This window comes from Castanea sativa, chromosome 5 (assembly GCF_040712315.1).
Source record: "Castanea sativa cultivar Marrone di Chiusa Pesio chromosome 5, ASM4071231v1".
In the NCBI taxonomy this organism is placed as follows: domain Eukaryota; kingdom Viridiplantae; phylum Streptophyta; class Magnoliopsida; order Fagales; family Fagaceae; genus Castanea; species Castanea sativa.
Genome location: NC_134017.1, coordinates 42,306,686 through 42,325,354, shown reverse-complemented (window position 1 = coordinate 42,325,354; position 18,669 = coordinate 42,306,686). Strand labels below are relative to the sequence as shown.

Genomic DNA, 18,669 nt, shown 5'->3' with positions numbered 1-18,669 from the left:
GAAATATGTGCCTGGTGTCCGATTGGAGGCAGCACCTCACTTGGTGGGCCGGTTCAAAAACAAAAGGTCTGAGATTTAATTAATAAATCAAATATGGGCTGGGTGGGGCAGGACCTGACGAGGCCCATGAGTCACCCGCTCCACACCATAACTTGCAGACAAAGAAAAACGAAACTGTTAAAAACCTTTTTCATTTCTCTATTCTTTTCCTCACCTTGTCCTTACGTGGAGAACAAGTAGAAGACTCAAAACGCTGAGGCTCACCAAGGTTTTTGCTCTCTCTCTCTCTCTCTCTCTCTCTCACTAGTCCCTAGTTAATATATGATGTAAATATGTATGTGTATATTCGGGATTATGATAAGTGTTCTTTTCAGAATTTGATGGGTCTTGGAAGAATAGTATAAGTAATATATATAGTAAAACACTTCTCTTTCTTTTGGTTTTATGCATGGGGTGATTAAAATTTGATATTTTTGATGTATTATGTTTCTTTTATGTTTTTTGTTGATTTTTTGTTTGATTGTTGTAGTTTGCCACTTTTGTTCAAACTTGTTATCTAGTCATAGAAGTTTTATATAAACATGCTTGGTGTTGTCAACACTGAGGATTGTTTAGTTAATCGACTAGGGCTTGATTTTGTTCAAGGTTAAAGTGTTTGATTGACTTGAAAATGCATTTTGTTAATTATAATTGAAGTGGGTGTTATGTGAATAAGATGTGGAATGATACTGATTGAATATTGTTTCTTATTTCCGATTTGTTTCTCAATTGACTTGATTGATATGAGACTGCATTTCCGAGTTTGGAGACTGCAAATAGCTTTATTAGTTTCATGTATTCCTGGTCCAAATTTATGGTGCAGTTTTTGCTGCTGTGGGAAATTATGTCTAGTAAAAACTCTGCTTCATCTTCCATTTCATTGCTAACCATATCCTCAATTCATTCTCTGCTTCTTATTCCCATTCTAACTCTGGAAACACTAGTTCATGTTTGTAAAGGATTATGATTCCTTAGATGGGCTAAGGAAATTGACCACGGTATTGTCGTTTTAGCAAATAAACTGAGGTACTCAATAGTGGACAATTTTAGTCCTTCTTTTTTTTTTTTTTTTTTGAAAAAATAGAAAATTTATCTATCTTTTTCTGCCATGAATCATCACTTGGTTTATCCTTGTAGGAGAAGAACAATATAGAAATTTTTTGGTGCGATACTGATATGTATGCAACATGTATTTATTTTTGTTTCAGTTATTGCTTTCTGTTTGTATGTTCCTTTTCTCTTTCTCTGTTGCACATTTTCCATCATTGTCTAGTAGACTCTAGTTCTAAAGATGATATAATAGGTTCGTTTTATGGTTGCTTTAGATATGAAATTTCTAGTGTATTTAATTATATTGGTGTTTGATTTGCTTATTTCTCAGGTATACAAATATGAGTGCTGCTGCCAGTAAGCTGCCTAAGGTATTGGTAAGGCTGGGACTTATTGGAGGCATTAGTCTATATGCGGCTTACCATAGTCTTTACAATGTTGAGGGAGGGCATAGGGCTATTGTGTTTAACCGCATACACGGTGTCAAAGACAGGGTAAACCTCTCCAAACATAACATCTATTCCAAACTTTCAAAACCCACCTCTCCCCCCTCGCCTCCTCTTTTTGACCAAAAAAAAAACTCTTGAAACACCTCTTTGGTTGACATGCTTTGATGCTCATAAGTTCTCTACTAGCTGGCAAGCATTTTGAGTAATGCTTACTCTTTTGTTTTATTTATTTATTTATTTATTTTATTTAAGCTGTTTCTGTCTCCCATTGATGACCTTATATTAATGTTCAATGAGTAATGCTGAACTCATTCACTGTGATAGTTATTTTTCCCTTTTCATTTCTAGTGTCCAAATCCAATAATTGAGATTTTTTTTTTCATTGTTTACATTGTTTGATCGCATATGTTATTTTGCAGGTTTACACTGAAGGAACACACTTAATGATTCCATGGTTTGAAAGGCCAATAGTTTATGATGTTCGAGCTCGACCCCATCTTGTTGAGAGTACATCTGGGAGTCGTGACCTTCAAATGGTACATTTCTTTTCTAGACTATCCCTTATTTCCAATAATAAAAAAAAAAGGAGGAATAGAATAGTAGTGCACATTCATGGCTCTGCCTTCAGACATTTCAACTTTCAATGAGAAGGTATTTGGTATCAAATGATACTATGTCAGCGATATCAAAATCCAATAAATATAAGACATGTCAATAAAAAATAACTATCTTACTAACAAATGAAAAACATGTGTTAGTGGGTAGTTATGGTACACGTCTCTCATTTATTGGATTTTGATATGAATGACATGGTATCATTTGATACAAAATACTTTTACGTGAGATAGTGGGTTCATGATCCATGTTGTGCTTGTGTAACTTATAAATAATAATAAAAAAAAACTTATGCAAATCTGATTAAATTTCATCAGTATTACAAATGAACTAAATTTGTTCTGGATGCCAAATTGGAATAGAAAATTTATGCTGCTTAATTTAACGAGATGGTCCATGGTTATAGAATATATAGAATATTTGTATTTTTGTATAAGTAAAATGTGATGAGTTTTGATTGTGATAAATATTTGTTGCAAGTCTTACAAAATAATTTAGGTGTCTTATGTTAAGAATGTTAAGAATACTTCCAAGAGAGCATCACAGAGAATCACTCAAACCCAGTTTCAAAACCCAACGGCTAGTGCTTCAACGGCTAGTTCCAGTAATTGAAGAAGTATCACGGAACGATGTCGTTCTATTTAGCAATTGTACATGTATTTAATGAAACGATGCGTTTCATTTATGAGGGATTGAACTTATGGATACGCTGCGTTTCATGTAATGCATCAGCTCAAGGTTGTTAGGTAGTTTTCAGTTAGTTAGTTAGTTCCTCATTTCCCTCCACATTTCACGGATCAATCCCATGAATTTAGGGATCATTGATCAGGTGGTTAAGGGTACTTTGTATTATAAATACTGTACATCCAGTGCAATACAGAATCAAGCAATTCATTTTTCTCTTCAATCAATCTTATTTTCTCTCTCGCATCTCTCTGTTTCCTTTACCTTCTTCTACTGTGTGTGTTCATTGCTTCACATTGAATCTTTCATAGTGTGAATGCCATTGTTGCATTCTTTTCAAGCTTACATATAAAGTTTTCATGGTATCAGAGCATACGATTCTACCTTCAATGGCAGAAACTACTTCAGCTTCAACCTCAACAACCATACCTTCAACTTCTACACCTAACTCCATCAATCTCACAAATCAACCTCTGCTATTACTGTTAAATATGTCAAATATGATGACAGTTAAACTGGATTCTTCCAATTACATCGTTTGGAAGCATCAGATTTCCATGGTGCTAGAAACTTACTCCATGATTGAACTTCTTGATGAAGTTTCACTTGTTCTTGAGAAATTCCTCAAGGATTTATCTGGTGTCACAACTTCAGTACTTAATCCAGATTATCTTATCTGGAAATCAAAGGAAAAGGCACTTCTTACCTTCATTAGCTCAACCCTCACTCCCTCAGTTCTAGCTATAACTGTTGGATGTTCTTCAGCTCAAGAAGTCTAGAAGGTTCTTGAAAACAGATTCTCTTTAATCTCAAGGTCACATGTGATGAATCTAAAGGGTGAGCTACACAATGTGAAGAAAGGATCTGATACTGTGGATGCATATCTGCAGAAGATCAAGGTGATAAGAGATAAGCTTATGGCTGTTGGTGTATTCTTGGACGATGAAGAACTACTACATGTAGCAATCAAAGGCCTTCCAAAGGAATTCAGTGCCTTTAGGTTTGCAATTAGGACCAGAAGCACCAAGTTAAGCTTTGATGAACTTGCTACTTTGCTAAATGCAGAAGAGACATCACTAAATGAAGGAATGGAGGTCAAGGACTCCACCTTTGCAATGGTAGTTAACACTGCACCAAGATTTAACAACTCTGGTGGTTTTCATAACCACAACCAATCTAATAACAGAGGTAGAGGAAGAAATCACAATGGAAGAGGTAGAGGCAGAGGTCCATCACCTAATCAATTCCATCAACTCTCACCACATTCTCAGTTTTCCCAATCTCAAGGCACTAATGTCAGATCAGAGAGGCCTATATGTCAGATATGTGGTAAGGCAGGTCATTTGGCCTTAGACTGTTACCATAGAATGGATTATGCCTACTAAGGCAAACATCCACCCATGAAACTAGCTGCAATGGCAACCTCTTCAAACTCAATGATAACACAAGAGCAACCATGGCTGGCAGACAGTGCAGCTACAGACCATGTCACCTCAAGCCTCAGTCATTTGAACTTCCCTAAGCCTTACACAGGTCAGGAACATCTCACAGTTGGCAATGGCCAAAACCTGCCTATTACTCACATAGGTAACTCTTTAATTCCAGCTTCAAATAATCCTAATCATCTTAGAAATGTGCTTAGGGTTCCCTCAATTGCTTCTAATCTTGCTTCAGTTCACAAAATTTGTCTTGATAATAACTGTTGGTGTTATTTTGATGCAAACACCTTACTTATCCAGGCCTTGGCCACGGGGAAAACTCTGTACAAGGACAAGAGTGAAGGTGGTGTGTACCCCATCTATCCTCACAAGGCCACTGATCTTTTGCTTCCCAATAAACTGTGTAATTTTGTTCAACTTTCCTCTTCTAGCTGGCATCTGTGGCACAGCAGAACTGGTCACCCAAATTCTCAAGTTCTTAAGATTTTGTTACAAAATAATGGGTTGTCTTTCAATAATATTGTTAGCTTTGTCAACTCTTGTGTGCACTGTCTTCATGGCAAAATGCATAGACTACCCTTTCCTAGTTCACAATTTGTTGCTAATTCTCCCTTTGAACTTGTACATACAGACCTATGGGGTCCTGCACCTCTCAAGTCAATAAATGGTTACAAATATTATGTGATTTTTGTTGATCATTTCACTCGTTTTACTTGGCTATACTTGCTTTCTGCAAAATCTGAAGTTTACTCTAAGTTTGTTATGTTTCATGCTATGGTTAAGAATCAATTTTCTACCACCATTAAAACTCTTAGATCAGATGGTGGAGGGGAGTACACCTCCAAGTCTTTTGAGTCATTTCTCTCCTCAAATGGGATTAATCATCAAATCTCTTGTCCTTATACTCCTCAACAGAATGGCCTAGTAGAGAGAAAGCACAAACACCTAATTGAAACCACTATCACACTCCTATCTCTGGCTGCCTTGCCTACTTCATACTGGTCTTTTGCTGTTCAATCAGCTGTATCTCTTATCAATTTACTTCCCACAACTACCTTAGGTTTCAGTTCACCTTGGTGCAGATTATATGGTCAACATCTTGACATTTCTTCCCTTAAAGTTTTTGGCTGTGCCTGCTATCCTTTCCTTAGACCATACACCAAGCACAAACTTAACCATAGGACCACTGAGTGTCTTTTCTTGGGGTATTCTACCACTTCCAAGGGTTACTTGTGTCTTGACTTGGACACTCACAATCTATATACTTGTCGACATGTTTTATTCAAGGAGGTCAAATTTCCATTTTCTTCTAAACCATCCTCTACTTCAACTCCTCTTCCTACTAATCCTAATGTTTGGTTCTCTAATCTCCTTTACTTACATGCATCTAATCAGCCTTCTGTTCTTGGTCCTTATCCCACCACCACTACAACCTCTAGTCCTTCCTCACAAACTTCTTGTTCCTCTCACTCATCTCCTTCTTCTACCCTTAACCACTCTCTTGTTTCAATTCCTGCTATACTCCCTCAATCTGCCTCTCCTACTCATTTTGTTCCTACACATACTTCAACTCCACCTGATCCTCCTCCTTCACCTCCTGTCCAGTCTGTTTCCATTAGCTCTACTTCCTCTTTACCACCCAATGTTCCTGCTTCTGTCATTACTCTTGTGAATGTTCATCCTATGACCACAAGATCCAAGAATGGAATCTCTAAGCCAAAATTGTGTTACAAGGCTGTGGTTGATTATACTCACACTGAGCCCCCTTCATATAAAATTGCTTGTAAATTTCCTCAGTGGGTTTAGGCCATGGATGAAGAATTTTCAGCTTTACAAAGACAGAAAACATGGTCTCTTGTTCCTACAGTGCCTGGCATCAACTTGGTGGGTTGCAAATGGGTGTATAAGCTGAAATTACATAGTGATGGATCTATTGCTCGTTATAAAGCCAGGCTGGTTGCAAAGGGGTTCCATCAGCAAGCAAGTGTGGACTACATTGAGACCTTTAGTCCAGTTGTGAAACCTGCTACTGTCAGACTAGTCCTTTCCATTGCAGTCACTTTTAAATGGCCTCTTAGGCAGTTGGATGTCTCCAATGCCTTCCTCCATGGATTTCTGAAAGAGGAGGTATATATGGAACAGCCTCCTGGATATGTTGATCAACAATTTCCTCATCATGTCTGCAGATTACATAAGTCCTTGTATGGTTTGAAGCAAGCCCCTCGTGCTTGATTTGACAGATTTACCTCACAATTATTGCACCTTGGTTTTGAAGCTTCCATGGCTGATTCTTCCTTATTTGTGTTTTCCTACGATTCCACTGTCATCTATCTTCTGGTATATGTTGATGACATTATCATCACGGGCAATTCTCCTTCACAGATTACTCATCTTGTTACTGCACTGAGTATGGCGTTTGAGCTTAAAGACTTGCGTGCTCTCTCTTACTTCTTAGGCATTCAAATAATGCCTTCTAGGTTTGGCCTCACTCTTTGCCAATCAAAGTATGCCTCTGATGTGCTTCATAGGTTTCATATGGAGAATTCTAAACCTACCAAAACCCCTTGTTTTCCTAATGTTAGACTTACTCCGTTTGATGGTTCTGCTTTGGCTGATCCCTCTGAGTATAGAAGTATAGTGGGTGCTCTCCAGTACTTGACCTTCACTCGCCCTGATCTGGCCTTTAGTGTGCAACAGTTTTGTTAGTTTATGCATTATCCCACAATAGTTCATTTGGAGGTAGCCAAGCGTATCCTTCGTTATGTGCGAGGCACCTTACACTTTGGGATTCACCTTGCTCCTGGTCCATTTACCTTCTCTGCTTTCTCAGATGCAGATTGGGCTGGTGACCCCACTGACAGGAAATCCACCATTGGTATTTTGGTTTTCCTTGGTTCGAGCCCCATCTCTTGGTCTTCCAAGAAACAGTCCACGGTTTCCCGTTCTTCCACTGAGGCAGAGTATCGCGCCTTGGCTTCCACTGCTGCTGAGATGGCTTGGCTTCGCACTCTCTTTAAGGACCTCAAACTGTTTCTTCCTCATCTTCCCATTCTTTGGTGTGACAACAACTCAGCGATTGCTTTAGCCTCTAATCCTGTTTTTCACTCCAGAACCAAGCACATCGAGGTAGATTACCACTATGTCAGGGGTTGTGTTCTTCATCACACTTTGGGGATCAAATTCATTTCTGGGAGTGACAATTTCGCTGACATTTTTACTAAACCTCTGCCTGGTCCCCATTTTCTAGTTCTGCGTAGCAAACTCTTGGCAGATATTGCCTCGTGTTTGAGGGGGGATGTTAAGAATGTTAAGAATACTTCCAAGAGAGCATCACAGAGCATCACTCAAACCCAGTTTCAAAACCCAACGGCTAGTGCTTCAACGGCTAGTTCCAGTAATTGAAGAAGTATCACGGAACGATGTCGTTCTATTTAACAATTGTACATGTATTTAATGAAATGATGCGTTTCATTTATGAGGGATTGAACTTATGGATACGTTGCATTTCATGTAATGCATCAGCTCAGAGTTGTTAGGTAGTTTTCAGTTAGTTAGTTAGCTTCTCATTTCCCTCCACATTTCACGGATCAATCCAGTGAATTTAGGGATCATTGATCAAGTGGTTAAGGGTACTTTGTATTATAAATACTGTACATCCAGTGCAATACAGAATCAAGCAATTCATTTTTCTCTTCAATCAATCTTATTTTCTCTCTCGCATCTCTCTGTTTCCTTTATCTTCTTCTACTGTGTGTGTTCATTGCTTCACATTGAATCTTTCATAGTGTGAATGCCATTGTTGCATTCTTGTCAAGCTTACATATAAAGTTTTCATCTTAGAGCAGAACACTACTGAAATTATATTGTTCTATAGGGAGATTTTTATCTTTTACCATCTTGTCTCTGTATCACTTTATCAATTAGGGGATGGTTTGAATCGATTATAAGATTCCCCTCAGGGTAGATTTTCTGGAAAGTGTCTTGATGTGAAATTCTGTGGTCCTTTTGGTTCGTGAACTGAAATATACACTAGGACAGGAAGTAGGACTATATGTAATATTGGAAGGCTCTCAAGTTTAGTGGCCATTTGGTGTATAATTATGCAGCATAATTATACTATGGGCTTCTTGTCATTAAATGAAATTCGATTGCTCACCTTTTGTAAAATTAAATGGAACGTTGCTATGTTTTTTAAATTGTAAGTTTTGGACAAAGCCTGAAATAGTCATATTGGGAACGGTTCCACAAAAGCATAAAAGAATTTTCACGGGTTTTTTTTTTATAATTTTTTTGTAAAATTGTGTTTTTAAGGCTTGAAATTCTGTAGATGATATATGTAAATGAACCACTATGATAAAACTAATCCAGCTAACGTGAACTCAGCATAGATCCATCAAGTGATTCTTTTGATCTCATTACTCACATTATTGTAACCTGAATTAAAAATACATTATTGGCCTTTTTTAATTATTAATTTGATGATAGTTCTCCGAATTGGATGATAGTTATAAATTTGATTCGATAATTCTCCAGATTCTTCAATATGTGTGTATAAAATTGAGAGAGAGAGAGAGAGAGTTTTGTCATCTTTTTTTTTTTTTTGGTGGCTGCATTCTGTGTTTATGTTAATTTGGCATTTGCAGCTGGGAATTGGAATTTTCTTCCATATTCTGGTAACTAATTAGTATTTAGTGTAACACATGTTTGCCTAACAGGTCAAGATAGGGCTTCGAGTTCTTACACGTCCTGAGGCACAGAAACTGCCCACAATCTACCGAACTCTTGGTCAGAACTATAATGAGAGAGTCCTGCCTTCAATAACTCATGAAACTCTGAAATCCGTGGTTGCTCGATATAATGCTAGCCAGCTCCTCACTCAGAGAGAGGTTTGACACCAGAACTTTTTTCTTCTGTACTTATATCATTTATAAATTTTTGTATTACTAGTAGACATGTTTATGAGAAACTTGTCTAGAGATGTGCCCATGAAACACCCACCCTTGACATATCTTTGGACAAAGTGAATCCTGATCTGATGATAACATTATTATCTGAGTTAATGATTGGCAGTACGTGTTTTCACTTTTGCCTTATTCCAGAAAATGAAATTACAACCTGTTATTCCCTGCAGAAAGTTAGTGCTGAGATTCGTGACGTACTGAATAAAAGGGCAGCCAACTTCAACATTGCACTAGATGATGTGTCAATTACAAGCCTAACTTTTGGTAAGGAGTTTACATCTGCCATTGAAGCTAAGCAAATTGCTGCTCAAGAAGCTGAGAGGGCAAAATATATTGTTGAGAAAGCCGAGCAAGATAAGAAAGGTGCCATCATCAGGGCACAGGTGAATAATATATTCTTGAGTTCAATATGATTACTCTCTCTCTCTCTCTCTCTCTCTCCCTCTCATTACTTTTTAAATTTTAATTACTAGGGTGAAGCCAAGAGTGCCCAGCTAATTGGTGAAGCCATTGCCAAGAATGAGTCATTCATCACGCTTCGAAGAATTGAAGCTGCAAGAGAGATAGCGCAGACAATATCAAATTCGGTCAACAAAGTGTACTTGAATGCTGGTGACCTTTTGCTGAACCTTAAAGGAATTAATTTAGAAAAATGCAAGCAGTGAGAAGTACTAACAGGAGGACATTAAGCTTGTTAGTGCTTACCATTGGATGGCTGGAATATTATGCACTCAAGAATCAAGATAAAGCCATTATAGAATGAAGAGATTTGAACTGATGAGAATTTTGAATTCTTTCAACTACGGATTTGATGCATTTCTGAAATTGTCTTGCCAGATTGAAATCTAGTCTTTATTCTTTTCCCCCCCTAATCGATGGTGGAGAAATTTTTGGCTTTTCTTTTTCTATCATTTAAGGCATTTGGAGGTTGTCTATAAAACATTTACGAATTGCCAACTGCCTATTGAGAGTGCCGGTGCCCTTTTGACAGTTTTACTCGAGGGTGAGGAGCATGCAAATAGCGACTCTAGTCTCTACCAAAGGCAAAGTGTTAACAGATTATGAGCAATTATCCTAATCAAGGTCATATTCATACTTCCAGTTTTACTTCAATGCTCTTTTAACTTGCAAGTTAAAAGTCCATGCTATTAGACTCAGCAGATGTGTTTTGAGGTTAATAAATGATATTTGTCCCGCTTTGAGGCTAATTGCTCAAAGTTTCCTGGAGTCTAGTAAGCAGCATTGTGCTAAAATGATATTGCAATGTTAATTTAATAACAATTAAGAGTGAAATAAGTATGGTAGTTGAGGAAGAAAAATGCCTTGTCAATGCAAGGTTTAATGGCAGGGCTTTATAGCAGGTTCAGGACATCCCTAAGGTCCAATTTGATTATGGATTGAAACTTTTGATTGCTGTGTTGCTAAACAGGAGGTACACTTCAGATTTGTTTTAGTTTGGATAATAGGAAAAACTAATTTAGTCACCATTTAGTTGAATTCTATGGGACAAGTTGGCACCCAAGGAACAATGTCACAAACCTTGTCAAAAATCATTAATGGACTAGCATGCCTTTTAGTCCATGGGCCTTCGCTCACGTAGAGCAGACAATGTATTATTTGCCTCAAAGTGGCTAGCATGTGATTTCTTTAATGGATTCTTAGATTTTACAAGAGGCCTCAGCCCACTAAGTACAATTTAAACTTAAGGTACATGAAAAAAACCCAAATAGACTTAATCTCAATTTCTAAACTACATTCCTTTAAATCTCCATTTAAATGGCAAGGATTTAGGCCACACATACAAGAGTACAAGAAAGTTGGGCTTTGCCTTGAATCAGTCTTGTGTGATTATCACCGCACGCTCTTGGTACAATGGTCACTCCAAAAGTATAAGTGCTTGTGGGGTGTGGGGATAATGGCCGAAGTTCAAGTCTCTAGGAGGGAGACTCACACACATATACACTTAGATTAGGCTAGAGTAGAATTCTATCTTGTATAAAAAAAAAAAAAAGTCTTGTGTGATTTAATGCAAAAATAGCCATCAACAACTTGTAATTAATTATGGCATAATAACATAATAAGTCAAGTACGATAAATTAAAAATTAATGGATCAAATCCAAATTACACCTTCGTTTGTAGAGTTATCAAACCCCATCTTAGATATAAGGGTAAATTGTTATTCTCATCTCTAATGCTTATTTTTGTTATTTTAGTTGTTAGACTTTAATATTCGTGTTAAGTTGGTCTTTTTGTCTATTGCCGTTTCTGTAAAATTGTATTTGAAGTAATGATAGTTTTATAGATGATAATGAATGGTAGTCTCTAAAAAAAAAAAAAGGATTTACATTGATAACAAATGTGAAATTTACTGATTATTATTGTAAAAATGAAACTTTAGAGATGAAATATGACAATTCACTCAAACATAAAGCAAATAATATATATTTTCACCTATATATATATTGATATTTTTTTTTTTGTAAATACAATAAATTGATCCCAATGATAGTTGAAAAACTAAAAAGTGCATGTGGTGCCCAATAAAAGCAAGTTTCAAGCAAGATTGTAAGAAGTGGGCGATACATTTTTGTATTTCGGTAGACTCTTTCATTAGAGAATGAAAGAAGAGGTCTAATCAAAATATGTCTTCTCTAGCTAAAAGCTTGTTTAGTCCTTCCTCATGTTATTGACTCGAATGGGGAGTGACTATGTTATATTCACCTAGGAGCGCTTGGGGAAGTAATGCTTAGGGTGGGTTAAAAACACCTCCAAATTTATGACTCCAAAAAAAAAAAAAAACCATCAATTATTAGTTTGACAAAAAAAAAAAAAAAAGATTTTAGGATATTAAAAAACATAGTCGCTTGGCTACTTACCTATGTCACATAGACATATGTCACTTGTCACAACAATTTTGCTAGAGTGGGCCCATGATTTTATCTTCAAATTTATCTTTTTAAAGTTGAATTGGCCATCAATAAAGTCAAATTTGTTCGAATTGTGATGTTTGTTCTGCTTTGGAAGGAATCGGTAATCCTTCCTCATTAAGTGCGTCATAGTCATAGAGCTTTGCTTTAGACACCTCAAGAAAACATGCATAGGACAAGATGAAAACTTATGTCTGTATAAAATAGTTGTAGACAGCTATTGCTGATCCGATCCATAGATTAAAAAGTGGTGATTCTAGTCTTCACGTTAAGCACACAATTTTTGGTCCTAAAGAAGCTTTTCTATGTACGGCCCAACCTGTAAGCCAAGTGGGGGATTTATTGATGGTTAATTAGAGATTGTTGTTGAATTCGTAGATATTTCCGACAAAGTTGATATCTTCCACCAAATGTAAGAGCCCTCATTGCTTCAACTCGACTGATTTTCCACAAAAGGATGTAAAGAGAGAATCGATTACTAGCAAAGAGTATATTCTAGAGGTGGAGATTTGTAAAGTCCAACTCGTGACAAAATAAGTTTGGAGGTGTCCTAATTGGTTTTAGAATCTAACATCACTTAGAACAATACAAATGTAATATATATTATAAATTCCTTACTTCTATGTTCATATGAAAACAATGATGGATGTGTAATATTTCCTAAAAATAGCCATAGTTGGCTCATGCAATGGAATAATACATCCTCTTTCATAGCGTGTGGATAGAGGAATGATATTGCTTTTGTGGATGGGTGAGAGTTAGTAGATTAAGGTTTTTTTTTTTCCTTTTATTTTTAGCGTGAGAATAAATAATGTGTTACTATAATACTATGAGAACTAAGGTAGTCAATATAGTACTAGTATCAACTGTACTAATGATATGTATAGTACTACTTTACTAGCAATTAAATCAATATCAGTATCAGGGGCGGACTTACAGTAGGGCAGAGGGGGGCCATGCCCTCTCCCCCCACCCCTTTAAAAAAATTTGTATACAAAAAATTAAGTTTGCCCTTAAATATATATATATATATATATATATATATATATATATATATATATATATATATATTTGTCTCTCATCCTCTAAAATATTTAGATATTGACCTACAAGAAAAGAAATAAATAAATAAAATTCATGCCCATTTAACTACAAAAACAAAATAAAAAAAATAAATATGGACTAAACAAAAATTGTGCACAAAATAAGAAACACTTAGGGGAGTTTGGTAGAGGAGTTTGGGTAATATTGTTTGGGTGTTTTTGATATATGTGTGGGTGAAAAAATGTCTGGAAATATTGTATGTTATACTTTGTTGATGTGTTTTATAATATGAAATGTTTAAGAAATACTTATTTTGTATATAGTATTTTGTTCAATATGAAATAAATGTTAGTTTTTATTTTCATATATATATATATATATATATATATATATATTTTTTTTGGTTTTAAGCTTTGGCCCCCCTCGGGTATGAATCCTAATTCCATCCCTTATCAGTATTCTTTTGAAACATACTAGATAAAATGTTGGGTTTTACTCAAGATGTTTTAGATATTTTGGTTGGTACAATTAAAAATAATAAAGAATGCGTAAAATTATTAATTAAGCTAATACATTAAGTTATGTGTTTTAATAGCCCTATTCTTCCTTATCTTCAACATTTTTTCTTCTTCCAAGGACTTCTCACATCAAGCACAATCAGATCAGGCACAAACCTTCATATTTATTGTTCTCAATCATACGTCTCCACTTTACCCACATTTTTTTTCATTTAAGTAGAATCCATCCTCTTATACCATTCAATTACAATAGTCCCCATCACATATGTAATCTATAAACTTTGGACTAAAAACATCAAAGGCAGCATTAAAGTTCTTGTACCTAAAAGATCCCTAGAAACGCATTGTGTCAAAAAAGTTGACGGAAAAAGAGAATTCTCACTCTTCATTGAGCTGAAGGGTTCTAAAGAGTTCTACGTTGTTGACAATTAATACATGTTTCTTTCCAAATGAGATGCGTAAGGATAAAAGAAGAGCAAACACAAAACAATAAAATTGGGATATTAATATTATGATTTTATTGTCCCACATTGATTAAGTGTAAGTTTAACTATGTGTTTATAAGCTCTTGGGCTCCCTTCCCTTGCAAGCCGGTTTTTAAGAATAGTTATACCCATAGATCCTTATCATTCGCCCTAGATTAAAATTATTGATAGTACGAGCCAATGAACGTTGGTTGCTTAGAAAAGGTATTTGGCCAAACTTGAAATGCTAAATGCATCTTAATTTTATATTAGGCAAATTACAATGACCTCCCAAAAATTACAAAATGATAAGGATGAGTTAGTTTGTATGAACAAAGTTGGTCTCAGACTCAAGTCAAGGAGTAGATCTTATATTTCTTATCTCTTAAAGATTGAATACAAATATTCAGTCTACAGTGTTTTCTCTTTCTCTTTTTCGATCTCCTTTTCTCCGGGACCTTCTTCCTTGTTATACTTCCTCCTCCCTTCATTCTTGCTCTCCACGTGTACATATAGGCTGCTAACATGGATACTTGTCCCATCAACCATTTCCTGAAGTCTTTAGGTAATAGCTGTAAGGCTGAAAAACACTGTTCAGATATCACTTCCTCATTAATGCGGCCAGAGACTTAGGTACAGAGCATTCAATGCGGTGGTAGCAGCTTTCTCTAAGATATTTCCCAACTATTCCTGCTCTTTGTGCTCCCATGAAACATATCTCCATCCACAAAACCTCCTAAAAGATCATACTAGTCAAAATGACGTACCATCAAACCCTTACTTCAATTAACCGAGGAGATACCCCTCCTCGGATTATTTCTAATAACCTCTTTCGCCACAGTTCACTCATAGGCCTTTAAGTTTGACGTCCTTATTATCATCAATCCATCCTCGGACAAGTAAACGTCATCGGACTAAGCTCATGACCCAAAAACGCATCTTAGGCCTTTTATCCCCATAATAGCCCCTCAAAACTTTATTTTTCTCTCCCATCCGAGGAGAAAATTGGGGTTTTGATCCAACGTAACAGCTTCTACATGCTTCCCCAACCTTTACACGTGAGAATGTCGTTTCTCACTCTTGTAACTGTTTCTGAATCTTTGAAGCCCGTGATACCTTATTAAATGCTCCAGGCGGCGCCTTGTCCTCCACATTCAATGGTGCGATGCAAATTCTACGGTCAGAATTTCTCCTTGAATTTTGAGCGGGATAACTCCCACTTAATCCTGCCTCTCATATAAAACGTTTGGGAGATCACCATTTTCCCATTACTTCATAAACCGACTAGCCCTTAAGAATCCCTCAATTTCCTAACTCTCAAGAAGTTCCTGAAGAGTCATCTGTTCTTTCTCTCGTAAGTTTTCACGCTCCTAGGTTCTTTTTCTCCTCAGCCATTCTTTTTGGCCTCTTAATCTTTTCCACTTTTCCAAAATCTTTGTTTTTATTTTGTTCAAATGGGTAGATTCAAAGACCTAGTAGACACTCTCGCTGGTATGGAGGGCTTTCGAGCCAAATACCACATCCCCCAGGGAGTTTGTTTGAGGTATTGTGCCCCAGACCAGATACTTACCCATAAGAAAGAAGGGGAGATCGTCATTTCTATAATCGCATTCATAAAAGGAGGAATGACGCTTCCTATGGGAAGCGTAACCTGAGACTACTTGTATAACCCTAAGTAATGCCCTCACCGATGTGCACGTAATGTATTTAGAATTTTAGGTAGCGTCAACGCTCTCAATGAGCAGATGGGTTTGAGACTCACATGGCACGACGTTGTCCATATGTATGAGTGTCACTCGCTTGCTGACTCGGGGTATTATCTCAAGTCTAGGTCTAGTGTTATTAGGCTTATATCGTGTCTTTCCAAGTCCAACAAGGGCATAAAAGACGACTACCTAATCGCCTCCAGGGAGTGCAACGACGGTCTTCACTGTCCAGTTCAAGAGGGAACACTAGGTATGACTCCATAAGATTAGGCCCCTTGGCACGAGATTTAGTTCTTTTAACTTTATCATTCATTTTTTGTTTTATATTCAATTATTTTTGGTGGTGGATTTTATTGTCTTACCATGATTTGCTCCTCAGATGTTTTTGCAGATAAGCAACACATAGCGCCCCACTTAAGCGTAACCAATGTCAAAGACCTCAACAAAGTTTTAAGGTCCGAGGTGTTTGTAAGTGAAGAAGAGCAATTGAGGACAGTCCATCTCATTTTGGGCTTTGAGCCAATATCGACCATCTTCCAAGAATTAGGTAACGCAATCATAGCAGCTGACCGTAGGCGTCAAAGAATAGATGTCTCTAAAGCAGGATTTCTTGTCGGACGAGACCTGCCCGACGAGTCTCCTCCCTTTCTTATCGCACGTCTAATAACAACAATTCCCCTTCCTGTACATCCCGAAGCAGCAGCTTCCCGAGAGGAATCTACCTCTTCACGCTTGTCTCTCGAGGAGGAAATAGTCCAATTCTAACTCGAGAAAGAAGAAGAGGAGCAAATCAATCCAATTGACCTCTCAGACTCTGAGAGTGAGCCCGATAAATCAACAGCCCATTTTCCTCCTTTGATAGTTGCCGAGGTAGATAGCGAGGCCAAGGACGAATCAATGGCTTTGAATCCAAGGAAGGGTTTGAAAGATATAATGGTTGCTAGGAATAAAGGGTCGTTATCCAATGAGGCCCCTAAAACTCAACTTCCACCCACCCTTCCACCTAACCTCCCCCTCCTATAACCACAACTAGCCTGCTTCCCATGGATAACTTGAAGAAGAAGAGGATGGAGCAGGAACTGGAGGAAGGAGAAGTGGTTCCTCCAAAGAGGGCTAAGTAGCAAAAAATGGCAAAATATAAACGGGTTGCCCCCTGGGACTACAAGGAGGATCCGACTGCAACCGAGGTGCTCCAGCAACACACTTAGGCTCCTCGACTGGAGTTGGATGACATCACCATCCCATGGGATTCCTCTATTAGAGAATTCTAGATGAGGCATTCGGCCTACCTTGTTGAGGCTTTGGAGAAACCCATTCTCTTGCTGAGAGACATGGATGCACTAAAGAACGTGAGGTCGCAAGACCTCTTCATGTCGTTGAAGAGAGATCTTGGCATGGTAAGTTCTGCTATCGCTTATGTCAGATAAATTTTAAAGCTTCCTTTTAATCCTTTATTCTCTTACCTGCTATCTTTTTCTCCTTTATTAATTCCTCTGTCATTTTTATGCAGGTTATCTAGGAAGTTTTTATGGCTGAGGAGTGGGTCAAGGATGCTCAAAAGAAAACCCAAGCTGAGGTCCAACTTTACGACCAAACCATTAAAACCCTAGGGGCTATGAAACAGGAGAATCAGGAGCTGGCAGACAAATTGATCGTTGAGGAGAGGGCGCATAAGATCGAAGAGTCTCACTTAAAAAGCGTAGAGACCCAGGTTGCAGACTAGCGAAAGCAGCTTCATCTGAAGGAAATTGATCTGGCAATGCAGAAGCAGTTGGTTCTGGAGCCCAAGGCAGACTTGGAGAAAGCCAAAGCCTCTGCTCAGGTAGCTGAGGAAGCTGCGGAGGCCGCAAAACAAGCATCCTACAACCACAAAGTGGAAGAAATTGAGATCCGGCTAGCTAAGCCGAGGTGTGTAGGGATTAATGCAAGGAAACTTGGGAGAAAGCCCTTGACCTTGCAGGGGTCTCTGCTTCCTCAGAGTGGAGGCAACCTGGGAAAATGTACTACTATCCTAATATTTGTGAGATCCTAGTTGCCCCTGCCACTGCCCCAGAATCTTCTAAGCAGCCCCTGGCTGCGCAGGGTCTTCTTCCGCCCCCTGAAGCCCCCAAAGAATCCACTTCGACTGGTGAGATGAAGGCCAAACAGGCGAGGTAGGCAAGGATAAAGGCAAGGGCAAGGAGGTTGAGCCTCCCTCAGAAGCCAAAGATGCTGCCAAAGCCAAGGATGATGCCAAGGCCAAGGATGCTACCAAAGCTAAGGATGACGCCAAGGCCAAGGATGCTACTAAAGTGAAAAAGGTAGAGGACAAACCTAAAGAGGTCGAGCCCTCGGTCAAAGATACTAACACCTTTCAGTCAAACAAGAAAGATGACCCTTCTCTTCCAACCAAAGAGGACCCTGCCCCTACATCCAAGGTTTAGCTCCTAGGGTTTTATTTCTTTCGCAGCCATTTCTCTTTTCTTTTGTAACTTTTTCTTTATATCCTTTCCTTGATAGTGGCATTTTGCCACTATGTAATTAGATTTTGTAAGCTAGTTGCTTCTCACTGAGCGTTAAGTCAATGAAAATTACAAGTTCCTTATTCATGATGGTCATGTTTATATCCTTTCCTTGTGTAATATCTGTCTTTCTTAGTACTTAACTAGGGGGACAATAAGACATTCCCACTTTGTTGTCTACATAAAGGATAATACCCTCCTATCTATCCAACAGAATCAAAAGTTACTAAGTCAACAATAATAAAACACCCTTGCAACTTTTAAAATCTAT

The 18,669-nt window shown here is 37.7% G+C and overlaps 1 protein-coding gene across 1 annotated transcript; it reads left to right on the top strand.

Moving 5' to 3' along the window:
* The first annotated feature begins 347 nt into the window (after positions 1-347).
* Positions 348-10,530, top strand: LOC142637167 (prohibitin-1, mitochondrial-like). Its single transcript, XM_075811446.1, has 6 exons — positions 348-404; positions 1,421-1,583; positions 1,958-2,074; positions 8,992-9,162; positions 9,408-9,620; positions 9,711-10,530. Exons 2-6 carry the CDS (start codon positions 1,431-1,433, stop codon positions 9,900-9,902), a joined length of 846 nt encoding a protein of 281 aa, XP_075667561.1. The 5' UTR covers positions 348-404; positions 1,421-1,430; the 3' UTR covers positions 9,903-10,530.
* Positions 10,531-18,669: the final 8,139 nt, after the last annotated feature.